The following is an 18,686-nucleotide window of genomic DNA, read 5'->3' as shown; positions in this document are numbered from 1 at the left end:
TTCTTGGAATCATGTATTTATCATGCGTTGTGCTCTTACCAATAATCATCTAGAAGGACACCTAGCCCCAGATTCTGTAAAACACCCTCGAATCTCCACATGACCGGCTCACAAAGCATCGTTGTATGTTGCCGCGGTTTTTATATCCACTTTAAGTGCCGGGCCACCACAGATAATCCGCCTATCAATGCAGTTGCGCCGGTGCAAACAACGAGTGTCCCGTAGCCAGTGCCATATGCACCCAACGCATGTCCTCGCCAGTTGTCTGCCTTGAGCAGAGCCTCACTTAGGGGGCCACTTGCCACATTGCCAATTCCACGCCCTGTTTCCATGAATGGGAAAATGACAGTCGCGTCTGCCAATGGATTGGCCTTCTGCACCTCGTTGGAGACACCCGCCCATGTGGAGGAAAAGCCACCCGCGAGAAGACCATAGGCGATACAAAAGACGTATAAAGGGGGAATAGTGGCAGCAAACCCCCAAACAAAAAAGACTGCGATAACGGTACCGACAGTCGACATCAAAATGCAGGTAGTGATGTGATATCGGTCGGAAAGGAATCCCATGATGACAGAACCAAACACTGCAAACAAATTCACGAGCATTACGGTGAGAGACGCCATGTAGTCAGTCGCACCTAGACTGCGTGCGTAGGTCGGAAGGTATATTGTCGGCAAGAAGAATCCGATTGCTTCCAGCGTGTTGCCGAGCTGGTAAATTATAAAAACTTTGTTGTATAAGAATCGAAAATTCAAACGGTGATATGCAACTTCTGTCGTACGCAGCCTCGGTCGATGAAAGTAGAGAAAAGGCACAGCAAGAATGAACAATGCCACTGAGGATATTTGAAGCGTAGCCTCAATGCCATACTGGTTCAAAAGCCACTGGATGGCAAGTGGGAAGACAATTCCGGATACACCGGACCCGCCCTAAGACATATATCAGTTCGACTTTCCATCAGAGGGAGCTCATGGTGCAGCATTCTGTGTAACTCACCCAGACAATACCAAAAGCCAGCCCTTTTCGTTTATCGAACCACTCCGACATGAATAGGATGGTGGGAGTATAGGCAAAGCATCCACCAATTCCGAAGCCGATTCCTTGTGACAAAATAAGATGCACGACGTTGGTAGAGAAGGAACTCAGTGCCAAAGACAAACACATGATAACAACTCCTATGGTGGACACCCAGCGAGCAATTTTAGGCACTAAGATCATCAAAATTATTGCCAACGGGGCAATCAGATATGCGATACCCTATATGTTGTGTTAGCGAGAGAGGGCGACCTTGAGTATCTTGCCAACCAACCATCGCACAAGTGCCAATAATTGCAATGTTTTCGGATCCTTTGAATGGCTCGTGTGTACTATAATAGTCTTGGAATATACCAAAGGCGAATGCATAACCTAGTCGCGTGTTAGTTTCAACAAAAATCCATCTTCGACCAAGAACAATAAGAACGTACCCCAAACTAGAGCTTCGAGCATTGCAGATGCCATAAGAAACAGCCATGCTTGAACTCCACCATCAACCGGCGGCAACTTCTCATCGTCTAAAATGATTCTGCTGTCGGACTGTTGGTCGAAGGGTATGAAGGATGTACTCCGGCTGGTGAAACTAGGAGAATACTCCTTAGGCTCCATGATGCAAAATGACCCACGATTCTAACCACATGCGTGATGGATATCTGGAAGTACAATGGGTTTGTGTGTGGAAGCCACGGGGAGAACCTCCTTTGAAAAGGGTTTATATTCAATGCGGCCGTTTGACAAGAAAGCCAGGATCGGCCTAGAAAAAAGAAATAAGCTAATGGAAGCTAGCTGCATGACGAAATAAATCTCCTTGACAAGAATCCACCCAATTGGAGTGCAAAGAAGATAGCGCAAAACCACATACCTGGAATCCAGGTAGACTGGGGTCCCAACAATGTGATATTGAACCCCTAGATGTACCGATATGGTCCGTTTCAAAGTCACGCGTCCAAATAGACTGTACCGTGGTGATCTAGGTCTTTGGTTGATTCTAGTAAACATCTCCTCGGTGGAGAATGTATTCTCTGTCGTTCTTCGCTCGCTGCTAGGATATTAGGCAGAATGTTTCAAGTTACTGCAATTCGAGGCCGCGTCGATCGGGTGCGGGATCTGCTCCAGAAATAGTCCGAATGAAATGACAACGGTCTCCCCTAGGGCTGGCAGACTGTTTAGGTGCACGAACCGCCCCGCTCGGCGGATAAAATGGGAAATGGAATGTTGATCGGGGATCATTGCATAGCAGAGCTGGTGGGCTCGGAGAATTCCATGTTGATAACAGGTTTCCGACCCGCTGTCATTGGCAGAGATAAGAACCAAAGGAGACTCACTTTTGTCCTAATGGATGAAGCTTCGTCGCTGTGTAGATCCAATCAGTATATATGCTCCCATTTCTAAATGAGGTCATGCACAGACGTTGACTCTTTGAATGCGTTAAACTCGTTGGATACTACCAAATGACATAAATTCCAGAATCACATGTCTTTAATAAGATATCGTCAGCGAACGGGACAATAAACAATATACATACAATGTCATACCTCTTCGAACGCTACACGGAGGGGTTGAGTGACATTCCAGCCAACGGAGCTACTACATGTTCTTCCATTGAACCAGATAGCACCGTCTCCTGGCATTATTAGAGATTCCACTCTTATCACAGTCAAGGGCATTAATGTCCATCAATTCTTCACAAACCAACTCGGTTCCTATCATGGTCTGCGGGTACAGTCATCGTGCATTGAGTCCCAATGCTTTGTTGGTGGCGGAAAACGGCTCAAATATGTTTTGGACGATCGAAGACGATCTGTTGGTTTGTCTTGTTATTTAAATGACTGATGAGGTTCATATGGCACATGGTCTAGATGATTTGAGAAGGAGGTCAGTTATGCCCACTTGGACATCTGAGGTTGTTTACGTAATCTGGTGATTCCGGGTGCAGGAGACCATCTTGCTCACATTTTGAACAACCACCGTATAAGACATTCTATGTCGTCGAATGAATTTCCCAAGATATATAGCCTCAGTTCTGACCGGCTCAACAGGTAAATTACGCCATTTCATAATGGATTTGTAATAGGCATGGTCCTTCTATTCTCATTCTCAATATCATTGAATTGAATTGAATTGAATCGAGCTGGGAGTTCCAGACTGCGACTATTGACAGAAGGGAGTTAAGTCTGTAGGGACTCATATCCCGAGGCGATCGAAGTGGAAAGTGTATTGCTCACCATCCCGAGAGGCCTCCGTATAGGTCAGACTGTCGCCAGCAGGAACGTCAGTTGGAGGCGAAACATGATCAGCAAAACCGCAATTTTCATCCCAAGGCAGAATGAAGAGGGTCTCATTTCACGAAGGCGAATGTCGCACGGCCTCATAGATGCTCTTGACGAAGACCTCGTCCATATTAATGGGGGATGGAGGATGCATTGACATGTAGGAGCGACACTCGGGGTTGATCCAAGTAAATTGTAGCAGAATCCCAGCTTTGGCATCAATATAGAACTGGGAAATCGGAATGACGTTATCTTTGCCATTCTTCGCAATATTTTGAGTACAAAAAGAAAAAGATCAGAAGTTCCTAGTTTTTGTGACATATGATATGATTCACCTTCTGAGTGATCAGAGTAAGTGGTGGTATATATATCGTACAATATCCTCCAAGTATTCATAGTGAGATCGGGTGCATTAGCGGATAACCCCTTGTATTTGCTTTATAGAAATGTTCAGGTCACCGCATAATCAATGGCCGCGCTGTGGATTTTATACTTTTGTTCGAATAATCATTTTCTGTCTTATGACTATCATTTTACTTCATTTTGCAGACTACTAGAGTGTTGCATGATGAGTCGAACTACACTGTCCCGTGAAAAGGTCAGCTTTCTAGGTCTCGGCGCCGAAAGCAGCACCATGGGAGCAGTTCCAGCAACCCCGGTATCCAGGCCGATAACCGTCTTGGTATTAATGAAGGTGGGATTTTGCTTCGATGAGCGAGCTTGCTCTAAGTGCACCAACAATGGCCCCGATATCAAAGCAGCCGTCTGCCACTTCAATTTGATACTATAGACCAATTCAAGCCTGACGTAATGTAATGCCGACACCAACTGCCAACCCCCACTTTTTGACCATTGTATTCCTTCAAAATGATGACTGGCAAAATATCGACTCGATCACAGGAATTGGGTCCTTCGAAGAGTGGTCGCCAGGGCTCAAGAATGTGTTGTGCCCAGTACAGTCAGGGCCGCTGTACTACAGTTAGTGACAGTCCAATTCTTGATCGGCACCCGACTTACGTGAAGAGACGGCATGGCTTTTTCAAAGACACGGTGAGAACGTCCCTGTGACTCATTAGTCTCTCTCAACCGAAACATGGTAGGTGGAAATCTATCTCACTCTTCCTCGATCGGATGGCAATCATTCAATGGCACATCAATACCACGGCTCTTATCGGCCGTTTCAATGCCCACCTGCATGGTCCTGTTAGCATCAGAGCGTGGACTTCAGGAAGAACATACGCACGAGTGTTCTTTTGGGATTCTTCGCTGCCGATGCAGAAAGAAGCATCAAGCTTAGAAGCGACAGCTGCTTGAGACCGTACATGATGCTGATGACAAACAGAGGTCCGATAATGGTAGTAATATGATGGTACTCCGTATAGGATATGTACTCGACGGTGCCTGCAAGTAAAACGCAGAAGGCCAACGACTCTTTCAGCAAGAAGATGCCAGCTGTCTTTCCCATTATCCCTTGCGTCTGTTTCTCCGAGTGCTAGGGTTACGGCCAACTGTATCGTGAGGTTCACACCCTTTTTTGCTGTGATCTGCCCTATGTAATAGGGAGCATATCGTGGAGATCAGAATATGACTGCTGATTCGCACTGCACGGAGTATCGAAGGTTATGGTTGAGGTGCAGTGTCGATCTAGGAGTACCCTTGAATCTTGGGTGATTCTGAATTCTATGGATACCCATAGAAGATAGAGCACATTCTGCAAGTAACGTGAATTAGTTAATAAATACTCGTCAAAAGACTTCTGAAGTCTCCAATGTCCTAAGGAGTGGAAGTGGCCAGGCGATGTCTCCCGGTTAACCTCCACTTCAACAACATCAACCTCGATTCTTTTAGTCGAGTCTCCTTTCTTTGCATTTTCTCGACTACGCTCCTATTCACAATCCAACAAAAACTCGGCGGTTTTATTATTTGATGAGTTGATTCATTTTTTATTGGACTGGGACAACCGTCGCATGTTTACGCCATGAGCGACTGGTCCCACCCTGACACGACTGCATCCAATTCCACCGGTGCTGCATTTACTCCGCCCTACTGAATGCGTTCCTCGCGAGATCCGCCCAACAGATGGAAAGGAAGAAGGGGGTTCAAGACTCATATGACAGCCTGGAGCTTTACCAGGAAGCGATTCGCCTGCTAAGCCCCTTACTGCAAATGCGCGATCCTAAAGTTGTCGGGGCCTACGTACTGCTCTGCTATCTTGAGGATAATGTCTGCTTGCGCGCAGGATTGGCGCCGTCATTTGGAGGGATGTACGGCATTTTTTTTACGCCTTCGAAATGAATGGGTTCAGCAGCGGTCTTCTCGAGCAGTGTTTTGGTGCTACGCACGCATTGGTATTGGTGAGAATCCATCTTGTTACATTTTTGCCACACGACAGCGCATGCATCCAGTGCGACATCGGGTCAGTCGAGTTGTTTTTGATGCTTCATGGCAGCATATTGGAGGCTCCAGGGCTAGGGGAGCTCCAATCTAGAAGGTGCCAAGCCTCCAGATTAGGAAGGTGCAAGCACTATCCCTGACCATCACCTGATTTGATTTGTCACCATGTTTACGGTCCACGGGTTGCCGTGGCGGCAGGAACTTGTTGAGAGTCAAACCTGACATTCAATAATAAATGCTACCTAGGAAATCATGATGAACAATCGACACTTGGCGCAACTACGGTTTCTTCCCTGCCAAACCTCGACTCTTCTTCCATTCGTCCACGATTCCAGCATACACCGAAGGCCTATACACCCCGGTCAGCTCAGTGTAGAACCCACCTCCGAGCCGGTGGGGATTCAGTCCCAAATCGCGCAGTAGCAAGTCATTGTACTGATCGAATCGTTAGATTACGATGTCCTTGTGGTTTCACGCAACAAACATACCTGGATAGCTTCAACTTCAAGGCCAGTTCCCGTCAATGAACCCAGGACCACATCCTCGGAGATAGCGTTCTCCATAACCTCCAGCGGAATATTCCCAAGCGAAAAAGCCTGGTCTTGGATTGACTTGATGTCCGCGGGGGAGTCAAGCCCTCCTGTTAAAAACGCCGCCACCCAAAGAGCTTGAACCTCTGCAACAACAGCAATGGTTGATGATAAAATCACACCGAGCGTTGCGAAGGAGCGGTCACCTCGTGCGACTAATTCGGGGGCAACCATGCGGCGGAACAAGCGATATGGCACCAGCCTGTGAGATTCGGCCCACGAGGGAGGACTCCGATCTGTGAGAGCGCATCTTGTCGCATTCAAAGTTTTCCTGACCATAACCTCGGAACATTGATCTAGATTGTCCCAGCGTTGGATACGGTCATTCATGGTTGCCTCAAGCGGCCCATTGATTCTCTCTGGTGTTTCCACGCGAATTTCACGATCCTCTCGAAGATCCTCGCCCTCTGAGTCCACGACGGCTGACAACCCCAATTTTAGACGAAGACTTGCAGGTTTAAACCTAATCGGCACTATTGGCTTATATCCGGTGGCGTGGATGACCAAATCGACTTCATCAATACAATTGCTGTCTGCCAAGTGCACCGAAGCTTTTGTGAATGGATGCGTGGTCTTCTCCGGCCTGGTAGCGACAATATCCATGATGGCTGATCGGTAAACGTTGACATGGGGTAATCTAATTGTTTCCCAGAGGTCTTCCTGGTTTGCGATGCCAATACCGGATGCGCATGAGACAACACTAGAAATCATCAGTCTTCAAGTAACACAAATGACCTCTCATTAGACTTACCTGTTCTCTGGGCGAAGCTTTTCCATCTTCGGACCTGAGCCATATTGCGCTGTATCCTCTAAGCCTTTATCAATTGATCGCCAGAGCCAACGAATCCACCATCGGCCTATTGGGTTGCCATGGAATAGCCGGGCTAGCCATGAGCCCTCCCAACGGAGACCCCCGGGTCCGAGAGACAGACGTTTTGGAGTCTCATAGCAGCATGGGGTGAGATGGCTGAGCAGTCGGCTGCTGGCAGCCTTATCACTTGCAACGGTGTCGCCATTCGGGAGAGTAGACCTTGGCGGTACCATCCACGCGGGCCCTACACCTCGATCACGGATGATCCAGTGTACCTGAACAGGAATTTTCTGTGTGGACTTGAGGTGCAACTTTGGGTCGTTGCGATGTAGAGTTGCAAAGAAATGCACCAGGTCAAAGGATGATTTTGCACCACCATAAATACCGACCGAGCGCAATTGTGGGTAAGGGGAATCTGTGACTGACATTTTAACAGCCCCGGACTCAGGTGCTTTCAGTGGCTGGTATCCCAGGTGTTTTCGAGCCCAGTCTCCAATATCCTTTGCATGGATGACCGGGGGAGGGTCGTCGGACGCCGTTGATGACTCCTTCGTATCGGGCATATTTGGCACCGAGGTCAGTCCTGTAGCCAACACCAACTTATCGCAGATGATGGTGACGCGTTGACTCGGCGACGTGGACACACTGATGTCGAGCTTCCACTCTTTAGTGTCTAGACGGCTGATGTCGTCGACCTATCGATCATTCAGAAACCCCGCAATTTTAGAATGGATTGAGAGTATCTTACCGTCCAGTTCAATCGTATGTGTTTTTTCAGCTGCCATTTCTCAGCCCATTCACGGAGATAACGGTTGATCTTCCAGCCCGCAATGAACTGATTCTGTGTGTCATCCCCTTGTTCCTCCGGAACAACGTTGGAAAGAGGCATATCACTGAATTCATAAAGTCCATACGAGTTCTGACTCAACAAATTTGGGTAAAGACGCTCCTCGGCCCAAGTACCTCCAATATCCGAGGCAGAGTCAATCACAAGAAGGCGACATTCGGAGGAGGCTGTTGGGGAAGTATCGATGCTCTTAGTGAAACAGGCAGGGATTTCCGTGATTTCATCGGTATGTTCGGCTGTGCTTTCGTCGTCATATGCCGCGACAAGTTGTAGATACGTCTTGGCTGCGATGAGACCGTAAAGACCTAAACAAGTTAGCCAACGTCCAATTTAGTCGTCAACTGCTACCAACCGGCTCCAACGATCACGACTCGTTCCATGGCTAAAATGATTGAAGAGAGAGAAGTCAGGGGAGGGAAAAAGACGGAGTTTTGAATCCCAAAGTGTACAATGAAAAGGTAACAATACGAAGAATAGCTCGGAGCTGCGAGGATTTTGATATTGTTCTTGTGGGGTCACCACAACAATGAGAATTCCATTTGAAATATTGAAAGTAGTATTTTGGAAATATCAGACAACTTGTAATGGAAATATAGTGACCGACATCATCTTCTGATGGTCAGCTGTACCTCGAACAGGCCGAACAGCGCGATTGACTGGCCTAACCATTCTACACGTCCAGAATCAATGCCCATGCTTGATATTGCAAAGACACGCCTACTCACTTCAGGCGATGTTTAGATGGGTCACTACCAATGTTGTAGGAGATGGAAGATAATATTCCTACTCCATACCCCGTAAGGATGTGGTCCCCACGCAAATGTTACATATTTGGTCTTTGTGGGCTGCCGTACCCCGTACCGCTCGTGTTGTTGACCTCGTCATCTCGCGTACTCCATACAACATCCTCCGTACAGCACACCTTAGTACATCGACAATATCCATATCGATGTATCGGCCTACTGTTCCCGAGCATGGAGCTATTTTCATATGACCAAGCCCCAAAAGTTCTATCCCCGATGTCTGCCTTCACCCGTGACGGGGTCATGACTTCCGCCTGTCAACTATATAACACCCCGGGTTTTGATGCTCGCTGCGGGATAGGTTGTGGGATATCTGCGCCTCACCCCAGATGAAGCCACTCAGCTCAGGGGTCTTTCTATCTACTTCACTGGCTGTTTTGCCTTCCCTCCCATGAGCTAACTAGGTACCTGAAGTCGCCTGCCATAGTTTCGGTTATACTCGATCGGAGCCCTCGGTCATATCGGCACCGCCTAGCCCGGCAGTTGCTTCACGGGCTAATCACATCTCGGCCGATGGTTTGAAATCCCTGATGGCCGGATTTATGGATCTTTTCCCGCACCTGGCATCAAGGGACTTTGAAAAGGCGGGGATTTGCTGTACAACGGACATTCCGACCGGCGATTTCATCTTTGATTCCCCCTTGGAGCACAAGCCCTTGTTTATTGCTACTGGAGGAAGCGTGCAGTAAGTGAACCCAAGAATGGACCTTTTTCGGGGGATGTTAACTAACATTCTCATATCCAGTGCGTTCAAGTTCCTGCCTGCCTTCCGAGAATACATTGTGGGAAGCTTCCAACTCAGGCTTTCGCGGGAGTTGCTTGACAAATGGAAGTTCCCTACGCAGTCCCGTGGGCGTTTCCAGGAGATATTCAGGGGAGATGGACGTCGTGGAGGACCAGAGCGAAGGGAGTTGACTGCTCAAGAGCTCGGCACATTTGACCCGGCATTGAAATATTGAAAGCTGCTTCACCTAGGCCAGGCAAGATTTGAAGCTGCGAAGGACACAATCCAGGCAATATATCATGTTATAAAGAGGAGCAGTCACCAATTTTCGGAGCCATTACATACCTTGAACGAACCAGGGCACGCTAATGATATGAAAACATCAGACCCCTTACTTTTCTTCAAGGCCACGAAAGACGATTTGAATGATAGATGGCCCGACTTTATTTACCTCAGCCAGTCAGGCCGAGGCTTCATTGATGGATTAGGATATGCAGTCAAGGCTTGGAAAGTTGGTTGGCAATTCTGATTTGAGAATTGCTTGCCTGAGAGGACAGTACTAAATCCGAGAAGTAAAAAAGACCCGAATTGATGCGCTTTCTTGTTTCGATCTCCGGATCATTCGAGAGATACCCGGGGCCTTCTCATTTTTATTCAGATATTTTGTATTTTGTGATCAATGAGGATTCAAACAGTCTTTCATTCGCGAGTTCGGAGAGATACGAAGCTTCTTCCATTTCATGGAGTAAAAGTGCCATCAGACATTTCCACCATTACCTTCACGAGGGGACACAAACTCTGCAATCAAGATATTCGCATTTCAATACAGTTCCTACATTGTGTCCTGGAATGTCAAAATAACGAACGGCTCATCGGGGCCCATTCGATAAACTCATGAACCGCTCATGTGATCGGCTGAGGCTTATACGGGGAAGTTTTATAAGTTTTATACCAAGATATCCTGCCTCCAGCCTATTCGTCCAAAAACAATCTGATATCTATTTCCAAGTTCGGTAGCTATCACGATCTAGCCTGTTATAGAATATCAAATGTTTTATCTTCATATGCAGTACAACGTATGTAACAAGCCGGGCAGGAAACCCGACCACCCGAGCGGCGTTCACCCTTCGCGGAAATTGCAGCCGATTGTCTCTCTGATCGTCGTGGTCTAGTGGGAAAAAAAGGTTAGACGATCAACGGCTTCGCCTCCGCTCCGATCTTGTGATCGGTCGAAACCCGTAGAATTCATATCCTCATTAGGAAGTATGAACTCATGATCATGATGGTTGTCATTGGGATCGCGATCTATATTAAGGGACTCGCCTTCTTCTGATAGAGTTTCAAGACATACCCATTGCGCTGCATTCCTCCATTGCAGAAAGACTTGTCTTTTAACCTTCGAAATGTCAACGCTCAAGAATTACTTCGGACTTGGGGGAACCGACGCCCATTCCACCCCTACCGACAACAATTCCCCGGCTCACCCTCTCCCTTCCTCGTGGTATTCTTCGCAGGATATACATGAATTGGAGCGACGCGCCATATTCTGTCGGAAATGGCTTCTGATCACGCACAAGTTGCGTTTCCCCAAAACAGGCGACTGGCTCCGATACGACATCGCCGGGTACGCTTTTATTTTGGTGAAAGACCGGGAGGGAAACGTCAATGCTTTCCACAATGTCTGTCGGCACCGTGCATTCCCAGTGGTTACCGAAGAGGGTGGTACCTCCCGGATTTTCTCTTGTCAATATCACGGATGGTCCTACGGCCTTAATGGCAAGCTTGCCAAGGCACCCGGATACCAAGAGGTGGAAGGTTTTGACAAGAGCAAGAACGGCCTTCTTCCTATCCACGTCCATATTGATGTCAACGGTTTTATCTGGGTCAATTTAGATGCCAGCGAAAAGCCCGAGATCTCGTGGGAAGACGACTTTAAAGGAGTCGACCTACAGCCACGTTTCACGGGTTTCAACTTCGAGGACTATGACTTTGATAACACCGGGGAGATGAGTGGAGAGTACAATTGGAAGATTATGGCAGAGCACTACAACGAATGCTACCGTTTCTCAACGACTCAGTCCGACACCTCGGTTTCCAATCTCGATTCATACGCCGTGGATGCCAAATCCACAGCCGAGGAGATTGCAAATGGGCTGAAGATTGCCAGCACTTACTACTTCCCCAATGCTACTATGACCGTCTCGTGAGTGTGATTGTCCGGCAATGTAATCCGATTGATGCTAATTTTGTACGCAGGCCACACTTCTTCTTCATGCAGCGACTCGTGCCTACGGGCCCCACAACATGCTCAGTGCGCTATGACGTTTACCGCAACAAGAAATTTAGCGCCGAAGAGTTTGAAATCATCAGCCAAGTGTACAAGCGCATTATGTCCGAAAACCAAGATCGCTGTGTCGAAACACAGAAGAATATCAACATGGGTAAAATCCAGCCCGCGGAAGAGGGACCGGTCAACTTCCAGACTGTCGTTCGTGACCTGATCACACAGCACCATAAGCGGGAAGAAGATGCCGGGGAACAATTTTGGCCTGCACGACAAAGACTCCCCAAGGGAGAGGCAGTCAGCAAAGAGGATATAGATTTCTGCTCTAAGCTGAGTAAGGATGGGTCACCTTTGACCTCGGGGGGTTGTTGTGGAGGAGGATGTGGAGCTGGACCTCCATCTAGGGCAGCAACAGCGCCGGAGACTATGGTGGTTTAACGATGTGCATAATAGCGAATGTTTCGTTGATTTTTTAGCTCTGAATTGTTCTTATGAAGATGACATGTTACATGCACAGGTACTCAAAGGTCATATGAATATGTTTATGATACGTAGGATTCCAATTTTACTATAAAAGAGACCGATTATAGCAGTCTACAACACACTTCTGGGTGACTAGCCCAGGCCATTTGGATTTGGAAGTAGGTCGCAAATGCCCTCGTCCATACAAAAACCCAATATTAGTAAAAGATAGAGAGGAGAATAGCAAACGGGATCATTTAACCCTTTTCAGTATAAAAGTTCAGGTTACATGCACATCCACGCACGTAGATTAGGTCGGGGGCACCTATGAGGCGAGGGGAAGAGGAAAAACCTCCCAAAAGACGCCCTTTTCCCCCTTTCTCCGATTACTCCAAGATAATCTCGTTATTATCTCCTAAACATGCCCCTCTCTTAATCTTGTCATGACGATCTCCATCTATCTTATCTCTTAACTAGTTATCTTAACTATCGTGCCTATCGCTCCAATACCCCGCTACATCCGCCCCGTTTTCTAATTTCCCCTTCAATGATGCCACGAGAGAGCGCGCGCGGAAGGCTACGTTCCCACGAGGCCTGTCTTAATTGCAGGTAATGCAAATACACTGTCTGTAAGTAGCGGGTGGCACTGATCTCCCTATAGAAGAAAGAAGACCCGATGTCCAGCCGAGAAACCGTCCTGCTCCAGCTGTGTCCGCCTGAATCAGCCATGTCTTTATACTACCATACCCAGAGGGTCTCGAGGAGGGCAATCTGTATGTACTGGCTTCTGGCTGTCGGTGACCAATCATTGACTTTTTTTTTTGTTCCTTACAGGACGACCGGCTAGCATTCCTCGAAGAGAAGGTAAACCTCATCCTGAGTGGCAGATCAACCCAAACACTTGCATCAGAAAAGACACAGGAGAAGGAGATAGGAAATGCAATTTCAGAAACATGCTATCCTGCCACAACACGTCCACCCTCCATTGAACCAAGCACGGTCAGTGACCCATTCTTCCTCGGTTTTGGCTACGAGGACTCGATCTCTCAGCCGTCATCATCTGCGATCGCCAAAGCTATTGATCTTTACTTTGAATATTGCCATCGACAGCCGATCTGGTGTTTTGATCGTGAGGAGGTCTCGGACCCAACTTATCTGTCAGAGGAGCTCGTTTGTTGCCTACTCGCCTTGACCTCAAGATTCTCAAGAGATCGTGACCATTTACAACATTATGGAGATAGTGCAAGAAGCCTAGTCATGCTTCGGATGGCTAACGGCACAGTGGAGCTTGAAACCATTGAGAGTCTTTGTCTACTCTCTTATTCGTCATTTCTAGGTATGAGCCTCGGCTACCAAGTCGAGAGGATTCCATTGTTAATATTATTCTAGACGGAGATATACACCTCGGTCGCTTCCATCTCGGTCTTGCTCTACATCTTTGCCGGTCGGCAACGCTGGATCTCGAATCGAGTCATGGAGGCGAAGGTCCCATGGCCGAGCGAAAGAAGCGTCTGTTCTGGAGTCTCCAATGTCTGGAGCAGTCCTACGGACAGCAAAATGGGTTTCTCTGTATCCCATCGGAAGTCCTGCGTACCTTCTATGTTGCCTCCAGTAGCGACCGCGCAAAACAAGATGGGACGGAGGCGAAACCTCCACCGCTGCCGACAGACGATCTTGGGTGCTCGAAACCATCCGACATGGGGATTTGGAGCTTAGCAGCTCATTTTGGCTGGGTATGGAGCAGAGTGCGCATATATGTCTCCGATTGTGCTCGAAATAGGCTCAAAGAACCCTGGCGAAACGATTCAATGTACGCCATGGTGCTTTCCGACCTCACAGAAATTGAGAACAAGCTTTCCCAGTGCCATCGATATGACTCGGTCAAATTTTACGAGCGAACAGCAGAGGAGCTGAGATCGAGCCGAAACTACTGGACCCCATGGCTGAAGCTACAGTTTACTTACCACTGCATTCTAACGGTTCTAAACCACCCCTTCCTCTACATTGTGGCATCACAATACAATGACAATTTGGCAATCCCAAACGCTTTCTGGAGACGCTCATCCGAGTTGGTCTTGTTACACGCTACCTGGCTTGTCCGCATGATAGACATGGTATCCGAGAAGAAGATGCGACTGATCGATCCGTTCTTCGGACACGCTGCCGCCATTGCAGCTACGGTGCATCTATACTACTGCTGTGCCGCGGATCCCCGGCTAAAGTACAAATCCAAGGTTGATTTCACAAAATGCCGAAGGTTCCTGAAGAGTTTTGTGTCCTTTTCGCCAGCTTGTGGGGTCTTGGTCGGTGTCATGAAATCAAACGGCCGCTTCCAATGCTAACAAACGCGCAGGATCAAACTTTGGACAAGATGACTCGAATTGCTTCCGGGTCGGAAAATATCGATCATGACTGGGAACCTGAGAAGATTCATCTTAGTATACCTTTAATGTGGGATGTTCTTCAAATCAACTGTAAACCCAAGCCACACGAAGTATCGACGGGTGGTTTGCTACATCCATCATTGACCCCAACCGTCTCTACGGAAGAGGCGGAGGACAGCCCTGCCTCGACTCTGGAGATTATTGTTGCGATGTCTCCCAATGTCACAGTCAACACTGCGGACGGTGGTCAAGCTGCGCACATTCCACCAACCAAACCGTGCATATCTTCCACGCCAGCTTCTTCCGGCCCTGATCCTGGCGAGAAACTCGTTGCGCCAGCTGACAGTTTAATGACCAATACCCCCTGGCTATGGACGGATCCCTCGCAATTCGTTGATATGGAGAACACTGTGGGATACGCAGATTCCGAATCCGCTCTCGGAAACATTGACGGATTTTCGACTTGGTGGGACTTTGGAAACTTATAGGAGTAATATGTTCATTGACTTCTACTGCGGCGTTACTGTCCTCCTAAGGCCGTAACTCTTGTCTCGACCCCCGCATTTATCTTTTGCCCCAAAGCCCCTATGCAAAAAAGACCCTTGTGCGGAAACACTCCTAACTGACCCCCAGATCAAAAACTTGATGCCCACGCGTCCTCGATCAAGTTATGCCGCTGCGACCGTCTTCAGCCTTTCTTGCAAGGCAGCAAAGTTCCGTTTCATAGCGGTTTCGGTAAACTGCGCCCCAGTCACCATCGGATATTTCTTCGAGGGCCCCTGGATTAAAGAATCCTTACAGGGCTGATTGAAGTAGGCAATGCTGTATCGGTCGCCAAAATAGTCCTCGGGCTCACAAGGGGCCTTGACACGATGAAAAGTTGACTTGAACCGGTCATCCGACCAGGACATGAGTAAATCGCCAATATTGCACACGATCTCACCAGTGTTGGCTTTCACCTTGGTCCATTCGTCCCCAATACCGAACTCTGTCACCACTTCGCGACCGGGACAGATTTCCAGCCCATCCTGGCCATCCCCTTGGAAAAGTAAAGTCAAAAAGTCCCAATCGGCATGTGCCCCTGCGCGATGATACACCTTGCCGTCGGGAACTTCCGGCAAGGCAAAGTAATGGAGTAGACGCATAGTTGTTTGCGAGTTCGGTCGTGAGATGCCATGACACTCGATGAAGAATCTCTCAGGGAATCCCAGGCCCCGTGCAAAGCATCGCATCAAACATTCCGATACTTGTTGGACGCGATTCATAAAATCAAGACAGGCGTTCCGGAAACCAGGCAGATCGTCGTACTTGAGCCAGAGGTCATTCATATTCTCGCCGAACTGCAACTGGTATGACTCTTTACTGTCGGGCTGCCCGGTAGACGGTCGGATTTGTGAGTTCTTTTCCCACCCGACATTGTTTGGATTCCACGGTACAGTTGCCTTGACCTCGTCCGATAGATCGAAGAAACTTTTTGAGATCGCAAACATGGATTGAATGTCTTCTTTGGAGATTCCATGATTGATCAAGGTGAAGAATCCGACATTCTCGGCGGCATGGATGAGTTGATCAGTAATTTCCTCGATGCGATCTTCAAAGTCGTGCATCGAGATACGTGGAATGACTCGGTCGACATATCGGGTTTCAGATGCCATGTCTCTTAGTAGTCCGGGAACTTCGCCCATGTGCACACGGTAAATTATGGAAGCTTTTATAGGTCACTCGGTATCACGTCCAATATACGTGCATGCTGGACGGAGGGGGGCTTCGAGCTGATAAGCAAGTCGAGAGCTGTACGCGGAGTAGGACGTCATCAAAAAGGTATATAGATGTAGAGAATCCGGACACTCTGCGTTGATAGGGCAGGATTATGGTCGAATCAATTCAACTCGATAAGACATTGTCAGCGCCTTGAAAGGTCAAATCAGAAAATGTACTTCAGGCACTCGGCCGAGTTCTCAGCTTCCAGGGATTGGCTCGGACTAAACGCTGCTCACGGGGTATCAAATTATCTATATGTCCAATATGTCCACATGTATCTACTAAATGCCACACACGCAAAAACAATTTGGGCGAGTGCTTGGTGTCAAAACAGATAGTGCGCAAACCTTCAAGATATGGCTCTATTGAACCTTGCGCACTTGGGTCACAGGTGAACGATATACTCGGCGACCGTGTACAATGTACAAAACAATTGCAAATATGACCACCGCTCCGAAGACAAGGATAGACCAATTCATATCCACCAGAGTCGGGTTATTGGTGGTTGGGAAGAAGGTGAAAATGATGGCAAAGCAAAGCCAGGCCAATGAGAAAACATTGATCGGCAATCCAAAGATACCGAGCGAAAATCGCGAAGGGGGAATACCACCCGGTTGGAAACGGACCCGAATGATGGCAGCAATCGGCAGGATGTACGTGGTGAAAAGTGCAGCGATCATCACAGATGCGACAGCATTGAAAGCCGCCGTAGATCCGATGTTGATCAAGCTCAGTAGCACGGTAATAATGGTCGATACCAACACGGAGAAGATAGGGATCTGGGTGCGTCGATTAACGTGAGCCAACTGCTTAGAGAACGGCAAGGCATCATCGCGGGCAAAAGCGAAGGTCTGGCGAGAGACTGTGGCAAGAATACCAATGGCGCTGCAAACTTCCATGACAAGAATGATAGCAGCCACACCATTAGTAGCAGCCATCGAGCCGGTTGCATGATTAACTGCTGGGAGGAAGGAGAATCCACTCGCCGGGGCGAGTACATCCTGCAAGTCTCCCATCTTATACAGCAAGGTGATTAGCATCACGAAACCCAGAGCGCCGTTGATCAAAGCGGTCGAAACCATACACCACGGCACCACCAAGGCAGCATTCTGGACCTCCTCGGCTAAGAGACATTAGCCATCGCGAAATAGGAGAGATATGGCGTTTGACTTACACATATGTGTAGCAGCATCCGGGCCCGTCCAGGAAAAGATCGGAGTCAGTTGGCCCACCAGACACGCGAGGCCCATGCTCGGCCATTCGCCAGCGTTTGTAAACTCCTTCCAGACAGAATCCCCAGAGGCCTGTCCTGGAGACATGACCCACATGAGGACAACGACAACAACGAAACCGAAGAGGTGAATGGCGAGGATCAGACCCTCCATTGGAGGGAGAATCTTGTAGCCCCAGGTATTCACCACAGTTCCGACGGCGGCGATGCCGATAGTCAGCAGTGTCCCATGCCAGCGCTCAAAGCCATATAGCCAACCGGAGGGATCCGAGTAGTTGAAGACTAGCAGTCCTTGAATCAGAGTACCGCAAAGGTAGCAAATACTCGCAAACGCAGCTTGCCAGCCTAGTACCGAAAGCCATCCTAGAACGGGATTAGCGGTGGAGATCGTCAGGTTGTAATTCGAGGTTTCGGCTAACCGGTGAGATAGCTCAAGAATCGTTGGCACCTTGGCCAGGCGAATTCACTGACCCAGTGATACTGTCCACCCGATGTTGGGGAGCTGGCTAGTCAATCTCCATGCGCTCCATGCGCAACATGCGAGGGGGGGGGGGCGGAACTTACATGGAGGCAATCTCAGCCATGGAGATCACGGCGGAGAAGAATCCGACAAATGAAGCAATATACACATAGACCATGCCGGCTCGTCCGCCATCAATCAAGCCGTATGTACTCGTGCTGCGCCATTCTCCATTATTCCCAGTGTTCTATCATAAGATCGCGCGTCCAAACTCACAGCAGAATCGACTCCCATGTGGCCATCAACGTCGTTGTGAAACCTAAGATCGAATAAAAACGGAAGTTTCTCTATCGCTGATCAGTATTGCGTCCAGTCCTAGGAAATGTACAACTCACCTTGAACTGTTGGGTCTTTCCAAGGCGCTGCATGTCCCAATCATCCTGGTCGGTCGCGTCGATTCCGACGTCCTGCGACAACACGTTGTTGGCCAATGCTTCCTTCATGGCGATTTAGGGTATAGCAAATGGAAAGGAGGAAAGGCGATCAGATCAAGGCCAAGGGGCCCCGGAGAAGGTCATAATCAAGGGGGGGAAGAACTGGGGAGGGAAGAAAAGCGCGAAAGTGGAGCCG

At 48.4% G+C, this 18,686-nt stretch overlaps 9 protein-coding genes across 9 annotated transcripts; 3 read left to right on the top strand and 6 right to left on the bottom strand.

Moving 5' to 3' along the window:
- Window positions 1-140: 140 nt before the first annotated feature.
- LCP9604111_8055 (uncharacterized protein) lies at window positions 141-1,644 on the bottom strand (the record flags this gene model as incomplete). The annotated part of the gene is made up of 4 exons (XM_039076156.1): window positions 141-929; window positions 997-1,257; window positions 1,310-1,407; window positions 1,467-1,644. 4 exons carry the CDS (start codon window positions 1,642-1,644, stop codon window positions 141-143), a joined length of 1,326 nt encoding a protein of 441 aa, XP_038926029.1.
- A 617-nt stretch (window positions 1,645-2,261) lies between these two features.
- Window positions 2,262-2,764, bottom strand: LCP9604111_8054 (uncharacterized protein; the record flags this gene model as incomplete). The annotated part of the gene is made up of 5 exons (XM_039076155.1): window positions 2,262-2,388; window positions 2,446-2,450; window positions 2,492-2,512; window positions 2,571-2,659; window positions 2,728-2,764. The coding sequence occupies 5 exons, from the start codon at window positions 2,762-2,764 to the stop codon at window positions 2,262-2,264; spliced, it is 279 nt and encodes a 92-aa protein (XP_038926028.1).
- A 1,403-nt stretch (window positions 2,765-4,167) lies between these two features.
- Window positions 4,168-4,629, bottom strand: LCP9604111_8053 (uncharacterized protein; the record flags this gene model as incomplete). The annotated part of the gene is made up of 4 exons (XM_039076154.1): window positions 4,168-4,273; window positions 4,323-4,367; window positions 4,423-4,496; window positions 4,549-4,629. The coding sequence occupies 4 exons, from the start codon at window positions 4,627-4,629 to the stop codon at window positions 4,168-4,170; spliced, it is 306 nt and encodes a 101-aa protein (XP_038926027.1).
- A 1,349-nt stretch (window positions 4,630-5,978) lies between these two features.
- Window positions 5,979-8,327, bottom strand: LCP9604111_8052 (uncharacterized protein; the record flags this gene model as incomplete). The annotated part of the gene is made up of 5 exons (XM_039076153.1): window positions 5,979-6,134; window positions 6,188-6,989; window positions 7,041-7,795; window positions 7,849-8,252; window positions 8,300-8,327. 5 exons carry the CDS (start codon window positions 8,325-8,327, stop codon window positions 5,979-5,981), a joined length of 2,145 nt encoding a protein of 714 aa, XP_038926026.1.
- A 953-nt stretch (window positions 8,328-9,280) lies between these two features.
- LCP9604111_8051 (FAD-dependent oxidoreductase) lies at window positions 9,281-9,709 on the top strand (the record flags this gene model as incomplete). Its single annotated transcript, XM_039076152.1, has 2 exons — window positions 9,281-9,435; window positions 9,496-9,709. 2 exons carry the CDS (start codon window positions 9,281-9,283, stop codon window positions 9,707-9,709), a joined length of 369 nt encoding a protein of 122 aa, XP_038926025.1.
- Window positions 9,710-10,877: 1,168 nt separating this feature from the next.
- LCP9604111_8050 (aromatic ring-hydroxylating oxygenase subunit alpha) lies at window positions 10,878-12,196 on the top strand (the record flags this gene model as incomplete). Its single annotated transcript, XM_039076151.1, has 2 exons — window positions 10,878-11,677; window positions 11,731-12,196. 2 exons carry the CDS (start codon window positions 10,878-10,880, stop codon window positions 12,194-12,196), a joined length of 1,266 nt encoding a protein of 421 aa, XP_038926024.1.
- A 574-nt stretch (window positions 12,197-12,770) lies between these two features.
- Window positions 12,771-15,092, top strand: LCP9604111_8049 (putative C6 transcription factor; the record flags this gene model as incomplete). The annotated part of the gene is made up of 5 exons (XM_039076149.1): window positions 12,771-12,829; window positions 12,882-12,993; window positions 13,055-13,556; window positions 13,610-14,523; window positions 14,574-15,092. The coding sequence occupies 5 exons, from the start codon at window positions 12,771-12,773 to the stop codon at window positions 15,090-15,092; spliced, it is 2,106 nt and encodes a 701-aa protein (XP_038926023.1).
- Window positions 15,093-15,272: 180 nt separating this feature from the next.
- On the bottom strand, window positions 15,273-16,259 carry LCP9604111_8048 (uncharacterized protein; the record flags this gene model as incomplete). Its single annotated transcript, XM_039076148.1, has 1 exon — window positions 15,273-16,259. One exon carries the CDS (start codon window positions 16,257-16,259, stop codon window positions 15,273-15,275), a length of 987 nt encoding a protein of 328 aa, XP_038926022.1.
- A 468-nt stretch (window positions 16,260-16,727) lies between these two features.
- On the bottom strand, window positions 16,728-18,559 carry LCP9604111_8047 (uncharacterized protein; the record flags this gene model as incomplete). Its single annotated transcript, XM_039076147.1, has 6 exons — window positions 16,728-17,488; window positions 17,540-17,959; window positions 18,016-18,098; window positions 18,161-18,274; window positions 18,333-18,403; window positions 18,452-18,559. 6 exons carry the CDS (start codon window positions 18,557-18,559, stop codon window positions 16,728-16,730), a joined length of 1,557 nt encoding a protein of 518 aa, XP_038926021.1.
- Between the last annotated feature and the right edge of the window lie 127 nt (window positions 18,560-18,686).

The sequence above is a fragment of the Penicillium roqueforti genome (genome assembly GCF_015533775.1).
Source record: "Penicillium roqueforti strain LCP96 04111 chromosome Unknown scaffold_28, whole genome shotgun sequence".
Lineage (NCBI taxonomy): Eukaryota > Fungi > Ascomycota > Eurotiomycetes > Eurotiales > Aspergillaceae > Penicillium > Penicillium roqueforti.
The sequence above is the reverse complement of the archived record's forward strand: the minus strand, read 5'-3'. Positions and strand labels throughout refer to the sequence as shown.